Source organism: Grampus griseus, assembly GCF_964374135.1.
Source record: "Grampus griseus genome assembly, chromosome: 13".
Classification (NCBI taxonomy): domain Eukaryota; kingdom Metazoa; phylum Chordata; class Mammalia; order Artiodactyla; family Delphinidae; genus Grampus; species Grampus griseus.
In genome coordinates this window covers 79,983,287-79,998,812 of record NC_139007.1, presented here as the reverse complement: position 1 = coordinate 79,998,812, position 15,526 = coordinate 79,983,287, and the positions used below count along the sequence as shown (strand labels likewise).

Sequence of the window (15,526 nt, the reverse complement as noted above, 5' to 3'; positions counted from 1 at the left end):
TGATACTCAAACTACTGTGTAAACATTCCCTTCAGTAAGCACAAAATAAGCTTTTCAAAAATAAACTTTTCCAAAAAGTATCCCACAGGGCTTCCCTGGTGGCGCAGTGGTTGAGAGTCCGCCTGCCGATGCAGGGGACGCAGGTTCGTGCCCCGGTCCGGGAAGATCCCACATGCCGTGGAGCGGCTGGGCCCATAAGCCATGGCCGCTGGGCCTGCGCGTCCGGAGCCTGTGCTCCGCAACGGGAGAGGCCACAACAGTGAGAGGCCCGTGTACCGCAAAAAAAAAAAAAAAAAGTATCCCATCCATTTCCATTTTTAACTAGATGTTTGGTAACATAAGGCTTCAAAGGCTGTTAGGTAATCCTTACTCTCATTTGGCCAACGGATAAAAAGAATATCACGATCCTTTATGTAATCATCATCTGTCCTGTTCCCACAGAAAGCAGTGTACCTACACCACGTGAAACAACCAAGCTTTCTCGTGAGAACTAAAACAGATGCTATCTCCAAATCAGAGCTAAGAAGAAAAAGCTGTATTTCAAAGAACAAAAGGCTTTTTCTCTGTGAAATTAATCTTAGTGGCTAACCTTTTGAAAATTTATGGCTAACCTTTTGAAAATTTAGTAATGTACAGCTATGTGAAATATTTTACTCAGTATATTTAACTTGTCGATGTACTCTTTCATGTGAAACAAATTAACATAGTTCCTATCGACAGTGCTAAAACTCAGATTAGAAAAAAGAAGAAATCAAGTTTTGCAACGAAGAGAAGCAGTAGAAGCATGTCCCTTTACCCTTGGCGCCAAAGCTGAAATCCTTCCTCGGCCAAGTCTGTTAGACCGTACCTGGCATCCAATTTCTTTTCAGTCTTTCATAGAGTTATACGCTTTCCTCACTTGAAGGGCAGAAGGATTTGCAATCATGATTTGGAATTATTCCATTCTCATACATTAGTTACTTGCCTTGTGGATACAAAGTGGTGATTCGGTGTTTTACCGGAACATGAGATTATGAAAATACTGGGAGTATCAGTCTGAAATTTGAAAGATGACGTTTTCCAAATTCTAGGAATCTGACTCTCTCTTCTTTCCTTCTCCCAAATCACGCCTCTTTTGATGGCTCCTGCTAAGGATAACACACGGCCCCCATCCCTGGAAGCAACTTTCAACCAACCTTCCCTTCTAAGTCCTTTCCGACTTGCCTTTGTTTACCTAGTTCTTTCTGTTGCTTCTCTTTTACTCTCTGTTTCCTTTGGTTCTTCCAGTTAAGCATGAAGAGCTATCAGTTTTGCTAGTCCACGGAACTGTTTTTCACTTTTCCCTCTTTCATCCCCTATGACCAAGTTCAATCACCCCTTTGTTGAACTCTCCCTCACATTCCCCATCTCTGTTGCCGCCCGCCTCATCCCTTCACACCTCGTTCACTGAAAAGACTTTCACCTGCTTCATTCACCTTCCTCTTCCCCTCCTGAGTCTGTCCTGCAGAATGCAGGCAGACTTTCACCTGGCTTTCCTCTGGCAAAGTGCGTATGCTCACACCCCATTTCCTGCAGCCTCCAATCCAAACTCTTCCGAGTGGCTTTTAAGACCCCGTCCCTCCGGGCGAGTCTCCCAGAAGGCAGGAGAGAGAGGAGATCAAGAAGGGATGGGATAGATTAGGAGTTTGGGATTAACAGATATACACTACGATATATCAAAGAGATAAAACAACAAGGACCTTAGAAATTTAAAAAGAGAGAGAAAGAATCATTTCTTTGATATATATCCTTCCAGATAATTTTGTTTATGTATCTTTTTTAAAATGAAAGAAAAGTGTACCACAAGGTTTGATAAGCTGCTCTTGAAATTCACAACAGCTGGTATGCATCTCTGTTAACAGAGCATCACATTGTTAATGACTCTGTAATATTCTACTTGATTGTATGTGTTCATTTTTACCATTAAAAATAATTTTGGATCACTCACAGTGATTTAAAACAAAAAGAAGAGACGGGACTCTGGAGACCTGGTTCTAGGCTTACTGACCTCACGGCCTTGGGCTCCCTTGTGTCTCTAAGTCTCCGTTTCTTCCCCTATAAAATTGGGATAACGGTGGTAGCTGTCACGTAAGATTGTTTGAAGATTTAAATAAAACATTTGGTGTCAAGAAATGCTTAACACAGCCTCCCACACGGTGAGTGGTCCACTCTCATGCCCACGACATTCCCTCTCCCGGACAATGTCTGTCTCCCTCTCTAATCCCGACCCGCTTGCAGAAATGCTCCCACCTGGGTGCTCTGGGAAGTCACCTTGAGCCAGTTCAGCCCTCCCTCGCCTCTCCCTCCTCTGAGCTCCTGGGGTCCTCAGCAGAAAACCTGCTCAGAAGGCAGAAACCTCAGGTGTCTCCTGGACCCTCAACACAAGCCCAAGGCCAGTGCTGGTCACAGGACTTTGGCACTGACTGCAGCAATCTGTACATTGGTTTTGCTTTTTTAAATTGCTACCCTAGAGCTTTTTCTTTCTTGATTTTAAAACCTATTTTCTCTCCTGTTCCCACAGCAGATCCACTTCTCGAGGAATGAGTCTCAGGCTGAGGAAGAAGCAGGGAGAGGAAAATGATAGGGTCAAAAACCTGTCCAGGACCCAGTTCAGTTGTGACTATCGTCTACCCTCAAGTTTTCCCAAGCCTTTTCTTTGGTTTGGCCCCAGGATTGGAAGGCAGCCCAGCGTGGACAAAACTAGAGAGAGAGAGAGCAGAGAGCTTCGAAGAAAGTAGGCGGGGAGGGGGGGAGTTGGGTTATAAATTACTTAGCTCTCTCCCCAAGCGACTTCCTATGTCAGTTCACTCAGAGCAACGCAGTCATCTTGGATATTTTGAAAAGCATCCTTATTTCAACATAAGGAGGCTGGGGTTTCAGAAATCACGCTTCATGAGCTTAGAGCGGTAAAGTCACAATGCCCCGGGCATGGTGCCCTCCAGGGCAGAGCCTTCAGCGGGGCCCGCTTCCTGGGAGGTTGCCTCAGCCCCTGTCCTATAACCCTGTGGCTTATAGCTAACCACTAGATGAAGAAAAAGTGCTGAAGAATTTAATACCTTACGACGCAGTGTTTATCCTTAGTGTTTATCGACCAAATATATATGGTTGACTGGAGATCTTAGGACCTTTCCTCCTCTCTCAAGAGCCCAGGCCTGCTTGAGCACAAGTGCGGGCCAGGCGGCTCACAGTAAATCTTGGTCTTTCCCTCTCAAGCTGAGAAAAGCCTGCAGGGCATCGGCTTCACAAACTGAGGAAACGCGAGATGTGCGGAGATAACTCTGACCACGTGGGAGTGACCTGGCGTGCTGCTTCAGAGAGGGGGAGCTTAGGAACAAGGAAATCTGGTTGAACAACCTGCCTTCGAATGACTGACTGAAATACATTAAGCCTTGCAAAGGGATGGGAAATTTAAGGAGATGAATATCAGGCTATGCCCACAGACACAATCCTCCCGATTTAGGGGGAGAGAAAACCCAGCTGCTGTGCCCACACTGTGTAAGCACCTCTCACAGTCTCAGCCCCCGGGGCACTCACGCATCTGCAGCAATATTTACAAGTTGTTTTCAAATCTCAGTCTCTGATTCCTCTCCTAGGTTCACACCAGACGAACATATCTACCTCTCATAAGTTCTGTGATGTCCTTGTGCACGCTACCCCACAAGAGGCAGAAACACTCCCCGTGTTTCCAAGGGATTGGCAACCAGCCTGTTCGTGCTTCGGACGGTGTGAGATCAAGCCACAAATATGCTTTATCATTTTCAAAAATGCCAATTCCATGTTTAAAATATTTTAAAACCTCACAACATCAAAAGATTAGAATAAATGTAGACTCCCGCTATCACTAACAGAAAGCACGCCCATTTCTTGAGGAGAGCGTCCAGTGCAGGTCAGCGTGCCTCCTTCAAAAGGCCTTGATAAAGCTGCACGGGACACGCTAACATTCTCTGTGTTACAGTTCACTCCACTTTTCCTCAAAGAGATAAATTAAGCTCTAAGAAAACTAACAAAATGAACCAGTTAAGAAATTGAAAGGAATCTTAATTCCTACGCAAACTGATCCCCAGCCATTACAAACAAACTTTTGTAAATTAAAAAAAACAACAAAACTTTTTTCATATAACAAAACGCATTTTTTTTTTTTGCGGTACGTGGGCCTCTCACTGTTGTGGCCTCTCCCGTTGCGGAGCACAGGCTCCGGGCGCACAGGCTCAGCGGCCACGGCTCACGGGCCCAGCCGCTCCGCGGCATGTGGGATCTTCCCGGACCGGGTCTTCCAAACCCGTGTCCCCTGCATCGGCAGGCAGACTCTCAACCACTGCGCCACCAGGGAAGCCCTCAGAACGCATTTTTGAATTACAATAACTTCCACTTCTAGAAAGGCAGCTCCATATTAAGCACTCGGCAAACATTTCCCGATTAAGTTTGAGGAGTGACAGCCGTCTTTGTCAACAGTTTGTCCTGGACCATCTCTGAGGCTCCCTGGCCCATCCTCACCTGTCCTCAAAGCACACGGTGCACTTCCAGGCGCGGGTCATCCTCAGGAACACTCGGCACTTGGCGCACACGCGGTGGCTGCAGCCCTGGCACACGGCCCCCCGGTTCAGCAGGAGCCCCAGGGCCTGCCGGCAGCGGGCACAGGACTTCTCTTTGTACTCCTGGCTCCCGCTCTTCGAGCCTTTCCACCTGAGATGCTGCAAGTGTGTCTTCAGTTTCCTGTGGCCCAGAGAGTTAAATGATAAGAAGCGATTGAGTGGAAGGACAGATGCCAGCCAAATTCCTACATGGCAAGGGCCCCAACAGCACCACCCATGGCGAGAAAGAAGGGGCTTTGGCATCCAGCACCCCCAGGTTCCAACACGGCTGTGTGAACCAGGATCTCTTGCGACGTCTCGGAGCAGAGGCTCAGAGGTTTTCTCGGCTGTGCAAGCCTTACCTCCCAGGGTTGCTGTGAGGATTAAATGGCAAAGCATAAACACTATGGCTGGCTAGGTTCATCCCTCTGTGCCCAAAGGGCATTATAACAGCAAGCAAGGACAGTGAAAGAAGAGGAAAAATGCAGAAAATGGCATCAATTCTAAAATGCAAGGCAGGGAATGACCTGTAAACATACAGTATACATGCCTGCTATTGTCTTAAGTTCCCCAATAAAGTTATTTAGCTGATGCTGTGCTTTTTTTAATGGAATAAATTTTTTTTAAAATGTTTTTATTGGAGTAAAATTCCTTTACAATGTTGTTTAGTTTCTGCTGTACAATGAAGTGAATAAGCTATATGTGTACCTATATCCCCCTCCCTCTTGAACCTCCCGCCCCGCCTTTCTCCCGCATCTAGGTCATCACAGAGCACCAAGCTGAGCTCCCTCGATGCTATGCTTTTGCTACTGTTTTTTATGGGTGGTCAGTTACTTTCAGTCCCTATTTCCCCAGGACAATAGCCCTAGTACAAAGGGACATTACATTGGACCCCAGGAGGTATCATTAGCCAGAATACTCTATGAAATGTCTCTGTTACTTACTTTTATTATTATTTTTTAATTTTTATTTTTTATTTTTTTTTGGCGGTACGCGGGCCTCTCACTGTTGCAGTCCCTCCCGTTGCAGAGCACAGGCTCCAGACGCGCAGGCTCAGCGGCCATGGCTCACGGGCCCAGCCGCTCCGCGGCATGTGGGATCTTCCCGGACCGGGGCACGAACCCGTGTCCCCTGCATCGGCAGGCGGACTCTCAACCACTGCGCCACCAGGGAAGCCCTACTATTATTATTTTTTTAATTTTTATTGGAGTATAGTTGATTTACTTACTTTTTTTTTTAATGCTTGCTCTCATGTCCTTTCTTTTTTTTTAAATCTATTTGTTTATTTTTTGGCTGCGTTGGGTCTTCGTTGCTGTGCGCGGGCTTTCTCTAGTTGTGGCGAGCGGGGCCTACTCTTTGCAGTGCGCAGGCTTCTCATTGCGGTGGCTTCTCTTGTTGTGGAGCACAGGCTCTAGGCACATGGGCTTCAGTAGTTGTGGCTCGTGGGCTCTAGAGCACAGGCTCAGTAGTTGTGGTGCACGGGCTTAGTTGCTCCGCGGCATGTGGGATCTTCCCAGACCAGGGATTGAACCCGTGTCCCCTGCGTTGGCAGACGGATTCTTAACTGCGCCACCAGGGAAGCCCTACTGTTACTTACTTTTAGAAAAGAGAAGCTAACCCCAAGAAACAAGCTTACATCCAACTTTCAGGATTTGCTCTAGAATCAGTACCCTTTGTAACAAAACTTTTACCACAGTATCCATGTTACTTTGTTGATATTCAAAACGGTGCTTCTAAATCACCGTAAGATCTTGAATCATCAAAGAAAACTCCATTTTGTTCAGTGTATTTTTTTAGTGGAATAAAGTATCAGTACACTTAGAGAGCTTTGGGATAACAGAGGAGGGTAGAAAAAGAACATTGTACCTTCTAGTTAACCAGAAATTTTCGCTCCTTCCTCAGACATTTGGTGGTCCAAAGTTTTATTTTATATGTTTATTTTTCTTGGCAGACTCTGAAGGAGTTCTGCCATTAAAAACAAAGCAAAACCAAAACGCCTATTCCATTTACTTACCCTCTAGACCTCATGCTCTCCATAAACATCGATCGATAAACAAAGCATCAGCATGACAGCTAACCACGGACCCCGCCCAGCCCTGCTTTGTTAAGTGTTAAACTCATGTCCAACAGCCCGCGGAGCTCAGAGAGAGGAAAGAGGCTCTCTGTTGACAGATCAGTCGGAGAGCAGGCTGGGCAGGTTTCCCCTTCCCTCAAAGCCGGCTGGGAAGCAAAAGAGAGCAAAGAAAAGGACAGGAATGGATGCCAGCAGCTTTGCTGTTTCTATGACGCTTTCTTTGTGCCTTCGGTTACCACCAAAAATAATTTAGGAAAACCCTTAGCTGGAGGTCTTTCCCTTGAAGGGCGTATGAGAAGCCTGAAAGCTTCCCTTGCATTATTCCTGCCAAGTAGGCAAATGGACAAACTGACAGACAGCAAACTCATCACAAAAAAAGGCATTATTTTAAAGGAAAAACAAAAGGCATTCTTTCCCTTACCATCCCCGAAGCTTAGTGACACAGCAAAGGTCACCTCCCCCATAGCCCTTCATTCCGACTCTTGTCAGACAGGAAGCTGAGTAGGCAACAAGCAGCAATACGCCAGGTAGAAGCAGCTTGCAAGCAGAAAAAGCCAAAAAAACGGAAGAATCCCACCCACTAAATGACAGCATACCGTATCCTTTCCTCCTCTATGTTTCGAACCTCCCGGTCCCGGTGCAGGACCTGGAGGATCACCTCGCGTTCTGATTCCCGGAGGGACTTCAGGCTGACTTCTTGGGCCATTTCTGTCTCTTCTTAGACCCACGCTGAGGTTCTACTCCATGGCCTTGTGCTCCTGTCCCGTGGATGAGCTCAGAGAGTCCAGTGAGAGTCCCACGTGCTTTTGAAAGCAATCCCTCTCCTATTTCATTGGCAGCTGTGTTGCTTGTGGCTCTTTTTTTTCTTTCGTTTTAACTGTGTCACACTCCTCAGGAGAAGGAAGTTCCAAGAGGCCGTCCCTCGGTTGGGATGGTCGCTCCCAGAGCCTCATGCCACCTGGGGAGCCTTTTCCCTGGGTCCTGCCGCAGCCTCTGACATCCGGCTAAGTCAAAAGCATATCTTTTTTTCTGAGGTTTTGCCAGAGATTGTTATAAATTATGCAGAGCCCCCTGCAGATAATTTCTGCAAAGCAGAAGTAATCCCCAATCTGAGGGAATTTACGAAGAGCAGTGAGAAGCGTATCAACGACTTATAGAAGTCAACCTTCCCCTTCATATGTTTACAGGTAGCAGTAATGATGGTTAAAAGCCCAGCCAGTTCAATACCTGTAGAAAAGACAATAAAAATGGCATCATTTTTCCTGGCTGATGTACCTATACTGCAGCATGAGTCCAGAAGAGACAAAATGCTCTACACAGACAGATCTTTGCATTTTCTGCCATGATGATAACGTATGATTTTAAATTTTATTAAATTGGCCTTCTCGTGTTTCTAAAAGCCTCAAACTTACACACTTGAATTTTTCTAGTATGAATTCTGTATCTTGAGTGATTAGAGGCATATAGGTCTATCTTTAACGTACATCATCCTAATTGAAAGTACATTAGAGCAACCATGTTCTCAACTGCTAACTGTAATTTTTACAGTTAACTTCAAGACTCAAAAATAAACTGTTTAATCAATTAAGGATGTATAAAGGGATATCACCACAACCTCAATCTATCCATTATCTATGGTCTTTAATGGTTTTCAGTGGCTGCCTTATGCCCGGGGTCTTGTTTCTGGTTAATGCTAGTTGCCAGGTTCTGCATACGTTCCTCCTACTTTCTTCTGCCATCAGTGACGTTGGACACACATCACCTTCAATCTGTTCTTCCCCCCAACCAAGAGGATGGCATTGAATTGATAAAGCACTGGATAGATGCACGTCAGTGAAAAGCAGAAAATGCAGCTCTCATTGATGCACTTTCTAGAATGCCATTTTGTTATCAAATCTACATGGATTCCTTAGTAATAAGACTTCCTTTCAATTCTTTAGAAGCTAAACTCCCTTTGTTCGGCTGCAACAGAAATGCACATTATATTAATTTATGATTCATAGCAAATCAATGAATGAGAAGTTAATAGAACCCTAAGGAATCATTTCTTTAAGCAGAGATTCTTAATCTTTGGTCATCTGGTGAAGCTTCTGTATTTAAGTGCATAAAATAAAATACATTATTACAAAGGAAATCGATGATACTGAAATTTTTAAAGATTATAACATAGTAATAGATGCGTCCATTGATGCATGAAATCTAGCAGTGATCTAACAACTAATTTCAGAGTAGTGATGATTGCAAACAACGTTTTCAGATATCTGCAACACACAATGTGGCATAAAAATATCTGTGATTTCTATTTGTGGCAGTCACCAGTCCTGCTAGTTCTACTGTGGTTCAGTGCCTATACTCATAATTGCAGGAAATGCTAAATTTTAGTTACGGGTTAATGAAAACAATGATGTAAAATTTTTTCATGTCCAAGGTCATGGACCTACAGGCTAAGGACCCCTGGCTTAAGGGATTCTCTATCTGTCAGTTTCTCTATTGTAGGATAAAGTTAAAATATGTGGCCCACCCAAATTGCAGAGGTTGCATGAGAAGTAGGAAAGCCCAGGGCTGCCAGGAGACACTCCCGGCCTCTGGTCTCCAGCCAAGCAGTCCCAAGTGCCTGCTCCCAAAAGGTGTCCTATGTAGACGGTGGGAAAATGACAGGGACAGACAGGGACAAGGACTTGGGGCTCCAGCCCCACCAGAGTCAAAGCCACATCCCTCCTTGGGCCCGCGTTTCCAGATGAATAGACGGAGCTCCCCAAGGCTCTGAGTCTCTGGGAAAGAGGAAAGTGCTGGGGCTTCCCTGGTGGCGCAGTGGTTGAGAGTCCACCTGCCGATGCAGGGGACACGGGTTCGTGCCCCGGTCCGGGAAGATCCCATATGCCGCGGAGCGGCTGGGCCCGTGGGCCATGGCCGCTGAGCCTGCGCGTGCGGAGCCTGTGCTCCACAATGGGAGAGGCCACAACAGTGAGAGGCCCGCGTACCGCCAAAAAAAGAGAAGAGTGCTGGGAAACAGCGTGTAATCAAGTGCTAAGTGGTAAAGTGCAAACTAGCCACCGTGTCACCAACGTCATGAGCCTATTTCTTCTAATCACGCCCTCGGTTCTTCCTGCTTTTTTCTTATTTTAACCTATTAACCATACTACTAGGCCAACTACTATCCTGTTTGTCTGATTCTCAAGTGTTTTAAATGAAGATTTTTGTAGTTGGCTCAAAACATGTGATCTATGCACTGAGCTTTCTCTCCCTGTGGCCTTTGGACTCTGCTGTCCAGCAGAAGCAACGCAGCCCTGGGCTGGAAGAGAGTGCTCCTGCAGTACTCAGTGTTCACCCCTTCAGGGGGAAAGGCCCTACCCATTCCAGAAATGCAGGATTCGGTTACTGAAAAACACTACTGTTCTCTACCAAACGCATGCCTGCGGCTTCAGAGAGCCGTCTGCAGGGAGGAGTGGGCGCTCTTCCTCCCCCTAGTGGCCATCCACTGCTATTTACAGAAAAGTGAAATTGAGCTCGTTTCCAGCATCCATCCATCACCCATTCATTCAGTAAATGTCGATAAAGCACCCAAGTGCCAGGCACTGTTCAGGTGCTTAGGATACAGGACTTAATGACTGGTAATTTACACTCTATCCTACTTCTCACAAGAATATGATGTAGCTCACAATAAAAGCACAGAGAGGACGATTAAAGTCAGAGAAACAGCAACCAGAGCGAAAAGGGGCCGACGATTTCTACCAGGAACCTGCAGTGAAACAGTCACTGTACTTGAGCATTAGCTGTATCTCTGACCTTCCTAGTAACCAAGGCAAAACAAAACAGAACGAAACAAAACCCCAAATCAAAGGGGTGTATATAGTTCTGATAAATCGAAAGAACAGGTGCTGCATCTCATTTGGATTTGTTCAGGCTTTTTCAGTAGGGGCAGTACCACGCTTCCCTCTAGATATTTGTGGGGTGCTTTTGGTTGTCACAGTGACAAAGAGTTACCTTGCATTCCCATACAAATGTTGGCTATCTTACCAGATAATTCAACTAGGAAAAAAGTATAATTTTCTGATAATAGAATTTAACTCATAGAAACACAAAGTATATTTTGCAGGGTTTTCACATACTCTGAGTTTTCCAGAATGCAACTATTATGTAAATTGAAGAAAGACTGTACTTGGTTTCATTTAGAACTTTAACAAAAATTGTTTATCATTTCAGAGAGTTGCATCACCGAGGGCAGCATGGCTTGTAGTATTTGAATCACTAATGCCATAATACTGGTAATGGTCTGCATTTGTAGATGTTCTAGTCAATGTGATTCTATGTATGCGAACATTTGACAACTTCACTGTGTCTTCTAATGTAGTTTACATATATGAGTACATATTATATTCTTATAATTTACTGCCCCTTTATTTCTTCTTTTATTACAGTAATGACGTATTATTGTTGTTGTTGTTATTGGTGTAGGTAAATTATATTATACATGAATTCCAATTCCAGATAGCAAAAGGTGAACTACAAAATATTTCCTATAAAGGGTGAGCATTGGGTCCTTGGGGTTTAAGAACCACTGAACTAGAGAATCCAATGATTTCTCAGGTCACTTACAAATTAAACTGTGTATATCATTCTCTTGTTCATTTTTCAACATATTATTGGGTTTTAGGAGAATGGGGTGGGGAAATTAGAGGACTGGTCAGTTGTTTTTATTGTTTTAAGCTGTGTTGGGGTTTTCGTTTGAGTGTAAATTTGCTTATGCAATTCCAGGTCTGATTTCCAGGTTCTAACTGAGAGCTCAGAGTTTCTCTTTCAACAGCAATCATCCAAGTTATTTCAACGGCATCTTTTCAATCCTCTCGAACAGAATCTGGAGTTCTTTCTGCACTTTATCCCTGGTAGGCTGGCATTTGAATTCCTCTATGTTTTACATCAACAGCCAAATTGGAGATTTGACTCTGTAATCCACCTGTCAAATCACTCAAACCCAATTCACTAAAACTAATCTTCGCCTATAGTCTATTTATCCAAGACAAGGTGCCCCAGACTTATGGCAATGATTTACTTATTTTTTTAAAACTATTTATTTATTTATTTTTAGTGAACTTTTTCCTAGTCAAGAGAGGTTTCTAGGGTGGCAGATGGAGCTAATTAGCCAGCAGCATGCGCCCATGGTAAATACCAAGAAAGTAAGAGAGCATTCCATCCACCTGGCGGCCTTAGCAAGCTAAGGTCCATCTTTACAGATTCCATTTCTGGTCACCGACGCTAGCAGGAAACTAGAAGCCACCCTGGATTATTTTTCATATTCTTCAAAACATGGATAAAACAAATAGACTTCTCTGTTGGATGCTTTGATCTCTCTGATGTTTTTGAGTCAAAAAGTGGAGACTGTAAAAGAATTCTATGAAATCTATTAAAATCAGTTGGCGTGTCCCTTGCCCTATGCTGGGATGAGGGAGCGAGGTGTGAGCATGGCATCTGTAACACAAAGTGGGTAACAGGAGCAACTGATGGGGTCCGGAACTGGCTGTGTCCATTAGCCTGCAGCCGACCAGTGGGAACAGGAGTGACAACACTGAATGGATGGTGAGTAAGAGGGAGACTGGTGACCGGAGGGGACAGGAAAATCTTCATGGCTGAGCCCGGGAGAAGAAAAGGAGCTGGTCTGAGGAAGGAGAGGAACATCTCTAGGGTGAGGGACAGTCCACTGAGCAAGGATGAGGTGGGAATATGTCACTCCTCCCCCAGGAAAGGAGCCCAGGGTCTCCACCGCCTACACGTGAGTTCTAAACTACAAAACGGCCTTTCTCACCCTGGCTGATCTGGCCTCCTCCCTACTCCTCCATCCTTAATTCCCACAGAATGCTGCAATGCTCCCAAATTAGACACATCCGAGACTGCTCCCTGAACACATCATGCACTTTTCTTTTTCCGTGCATTCACTCCTGCTCTTGCCTCTCCCTACCAAAATCTAATTTCCTCGGAGGCAGTGAGGGGAACAGTCCGCAAAGCAGGGTTTGGAGCCTCACTGGGTGAGTAGCTCTGCTCTGCCCCTTACTGACTGCTGAGATGCTGGGCAAGTTACCTAAGCCCCTTGGGATTTAATTTCCTTGCCCATAAAGTAGAGAGAATGACAACACCCACTTCCTAGAGTTGCTCTGAGGATTAAGTGTGTTGTTACCCGTAAAGTACTTAGATCACAGTGGTGAGCATATAATAAGCCGTTGACAAATGTTAACTGTAGTTAATAGTAGTAGTAATAGTACCATCATCGTCACTATTATTATTAATCTTTCAAGGTCCAGATTAATTGCTAACTAATTCAGGAACTTTCTCCTTATTTACAAGCACAGTAAATTGCTTCTTCATTATGACCCCGTTTTCCTTTGTGTATTTCTCTATCATGACTCGGACTTCTTTCTGTCTGATTCAAGTGTCCTTCTAGTGGTCCCATTGGTTTTTAGTGACCCCTCATCACCCAGCAAATAGGTCCTTAATGTTTCGCTGGGGTTGAGAAACCCAGTGAATACTGTAACATGCGGGTTTACTTGCCAAAGCAGGAAGCATGAATTCGAGTAGAGCAGGAAGGAAGGACAGTCAGGTGAGCAAACAACACTCATCTCAGAAAGCTCCAGGCTTCAGACATCTGGAAAGCATCGGGAAATCTGAGTCATTTCAAATCTGAGAAGCACACAAAAAGGTATTTTAGTTTAATGATCTCATGCAGAAATTTACAATCTCATATCTTGAATAATGAAATCTCCCAGATCCGGTTTTTCTATGATGATATTTAGTCACTCGCTCATGCACCCAACAAATTCTTAAATTGTGTTTTTGTCCCAAGAACTGGAATCAGGCTCTGTCCTCACCCACATGGAGCTGAGTCTAGCCCCCAATCTCCTTTCTCAATTGCATTTTTGTACATTTGAAACGGTGACTGCCCTTTGTCTTACAGTATCCCATCTACCAGTCTAATTTTATCTAACAATTTAAAAATAAATAAAACCTACACCAAAGCACCACTTTGAAGGAAAAAGTCTCCCAGAGCCACCTGGAGAAGCACTTCACAGCAATCCATCGCATCTCAGCATAGGTTTGGGTGTCAGACAACCTGGGATCAAACCCCAATTCTGGAATCATCTGGGTACAGCTCTAGAGCAACAGCTGGAACAAAGCAAGCAGCACTCAGAACTCGTCCTCTCTGCTCCCCCTCTGCCCCTACAGGAAGGCCCCAAAGCAGGACTCAAGCCATTTCTCTGGGACCGATAGGGACTGAGACAGCAGGGGCCCCTCCTAAACCCAGCACAGTGCTTCAGTCCGCGTATTTCCGTCTCGCCGGTAGCCGGTCGTGCCGTGTCCCAGTGGAACTTTGCATCCAGACCAACGCGGTTTGGTGATTAGTGCATTGATCCATAGCGCTGATTTCATTGGTCCTTGTGTGTGCCAGGCATATGCCAGGGATTGAGGATATAAAATAAGTAGGAGCCAGTCTCTGCGTTCAAAAAGCTCACACTCCAGCCAGAAAATGGACATGCGAACGAATAAGTTACGACATGTAGGATGAGTATAAACACATAAGGATCTACAGAGGAGGCCGCTCAGAGGAAGGCGTGATTCACTGCATACGGAGAGAGCAGAAATGGATGGGGGGCAGGGGAGGGGGCACGGAAAGAGTCCCAGGGGAGAAACGTGTGGGACCCCTTTTGCCAGGGGAAAGGAACATCCAAACTTGTCTGTTTTTAAAATTTTTTTGGCCGAGCGGCTTGCGGGATCTCAGTTCCCCGACCAGGGATCGAACCCGCGTCCCCTGAAGTGGAAGCGCGGAGTCTTAACCCCTGGACCTCCAGGGAAGTCGCTAAACACGTGTGAGTTTTGAAACCACGCTTGCTTGCTTTCCTCAGCCTAACAGCCAATTGACTTCGGCTTTTTAGATCTGATGAGGGGGAAAAGTACAAGAAACGTGAAACTGAGGGCAAGAAGAGAAAAGGAGGACAGGAAAGGAAACGCTCTTTATCTGCAGGCCGTTCCCACGTCCTTTCATCTAAATATCTATCACCTCTGAGCAGCTGGTCATCACATCAAAGGAACGAAAGCACCACCCCCTGCCTGTGATGGAGGGAAATGCGGCAGATCAGGCGACATGCCTGACATGCCTGCGTGTGAACACGACGGTCATCGCCACCCAGACTTTCAAGGCAAACTAGAGACCGTGCCCAAGGCTGAAAGCCACAGCCCAGCGAGGCTTACAGCCCCCGTCGCTTCAGAGACCGCACCCTCCGCTGCCGTGTTTCACCACAGCTGTTTCCTTGAGAAGCTGCAGTTTTCTCCGAAGGCAGCCACAATACTTTCTGCCTCGAATGCAGGGGAAAAGTTGAGTGACTACGCAGACCTTGCAGCTTCACCTGAAAATGTCATCTCTTTTTTGCACATGGACTTTCCTTATGGACGCCTGGAACAGCCGCAGGGACCACCAGTCCGTCCTCCTAAGGCAGGAGCTGAACGCAAGGCGGCTCTTGTGTCTGTGGTTCCAGCTCAAGCTGGCCTCGTACTCACAGGCTTGATGGGCTCCTTTTTGCAAAGGTGAGACAACTCACCTGTGTGTCCCTCAGGAAGTGTGACATGGAAAGAGAGACAAGCCTTTGCAAATTCTTTGTCTCTCTGGTCACTGAACCAGAGGTGGATTTTCCAGGAAGCCAGTGACCTTGGGCTTCTCCCCCTTCATTTGCAATTCCTGATCTTGTATTTGTTTTCTTAAAGTCTCCAGACATCATATAAGCTTCAGGTCCCTCAAAACTCTGTCCTTAATATATGACGTTTTGTGTTCGTGGGTTTAAGCCTAGAAAACTTGACACCTACAAGAGACAGGAGAAGGTGG

General features: G+C 45.6%; 1 protein-coding gene across 8 annotated transcripts in view; it reads right to left on the bottom strand.

Moving 5' to 3' along the window:
• SYTL3 (synaptotagmin like 3) overlaps positions 1–7,424 on the bottom strand; it is a 74,565-nt gene extending 67,141 nt beyond the window's left edge. For all 8 annotated transcript variants that reach the window (XM_082669442.1, XM_082669441.1, XM_082669448.1 and 5 more), the window contains exons 1-2: positions 7,260–7,424; positions 4,513–4,731 (exon numbers count right to left, since the gene is read on the bottom strand). In XM_082669442.1, the coding sequence (XP_082525568.1) occupies positions 4,513–4,731; positions 7,260–7,369 (329 nt within the window). In that variant the 5' untranslated portion in view covers positions 7,370–7,424. The remainder of the gene's footprint in view (positions 1–4,512; positions 4,732–7,259) is intronic.
• Positions 7,425–15,526: the final 8,102 nt, after the last annotated feature.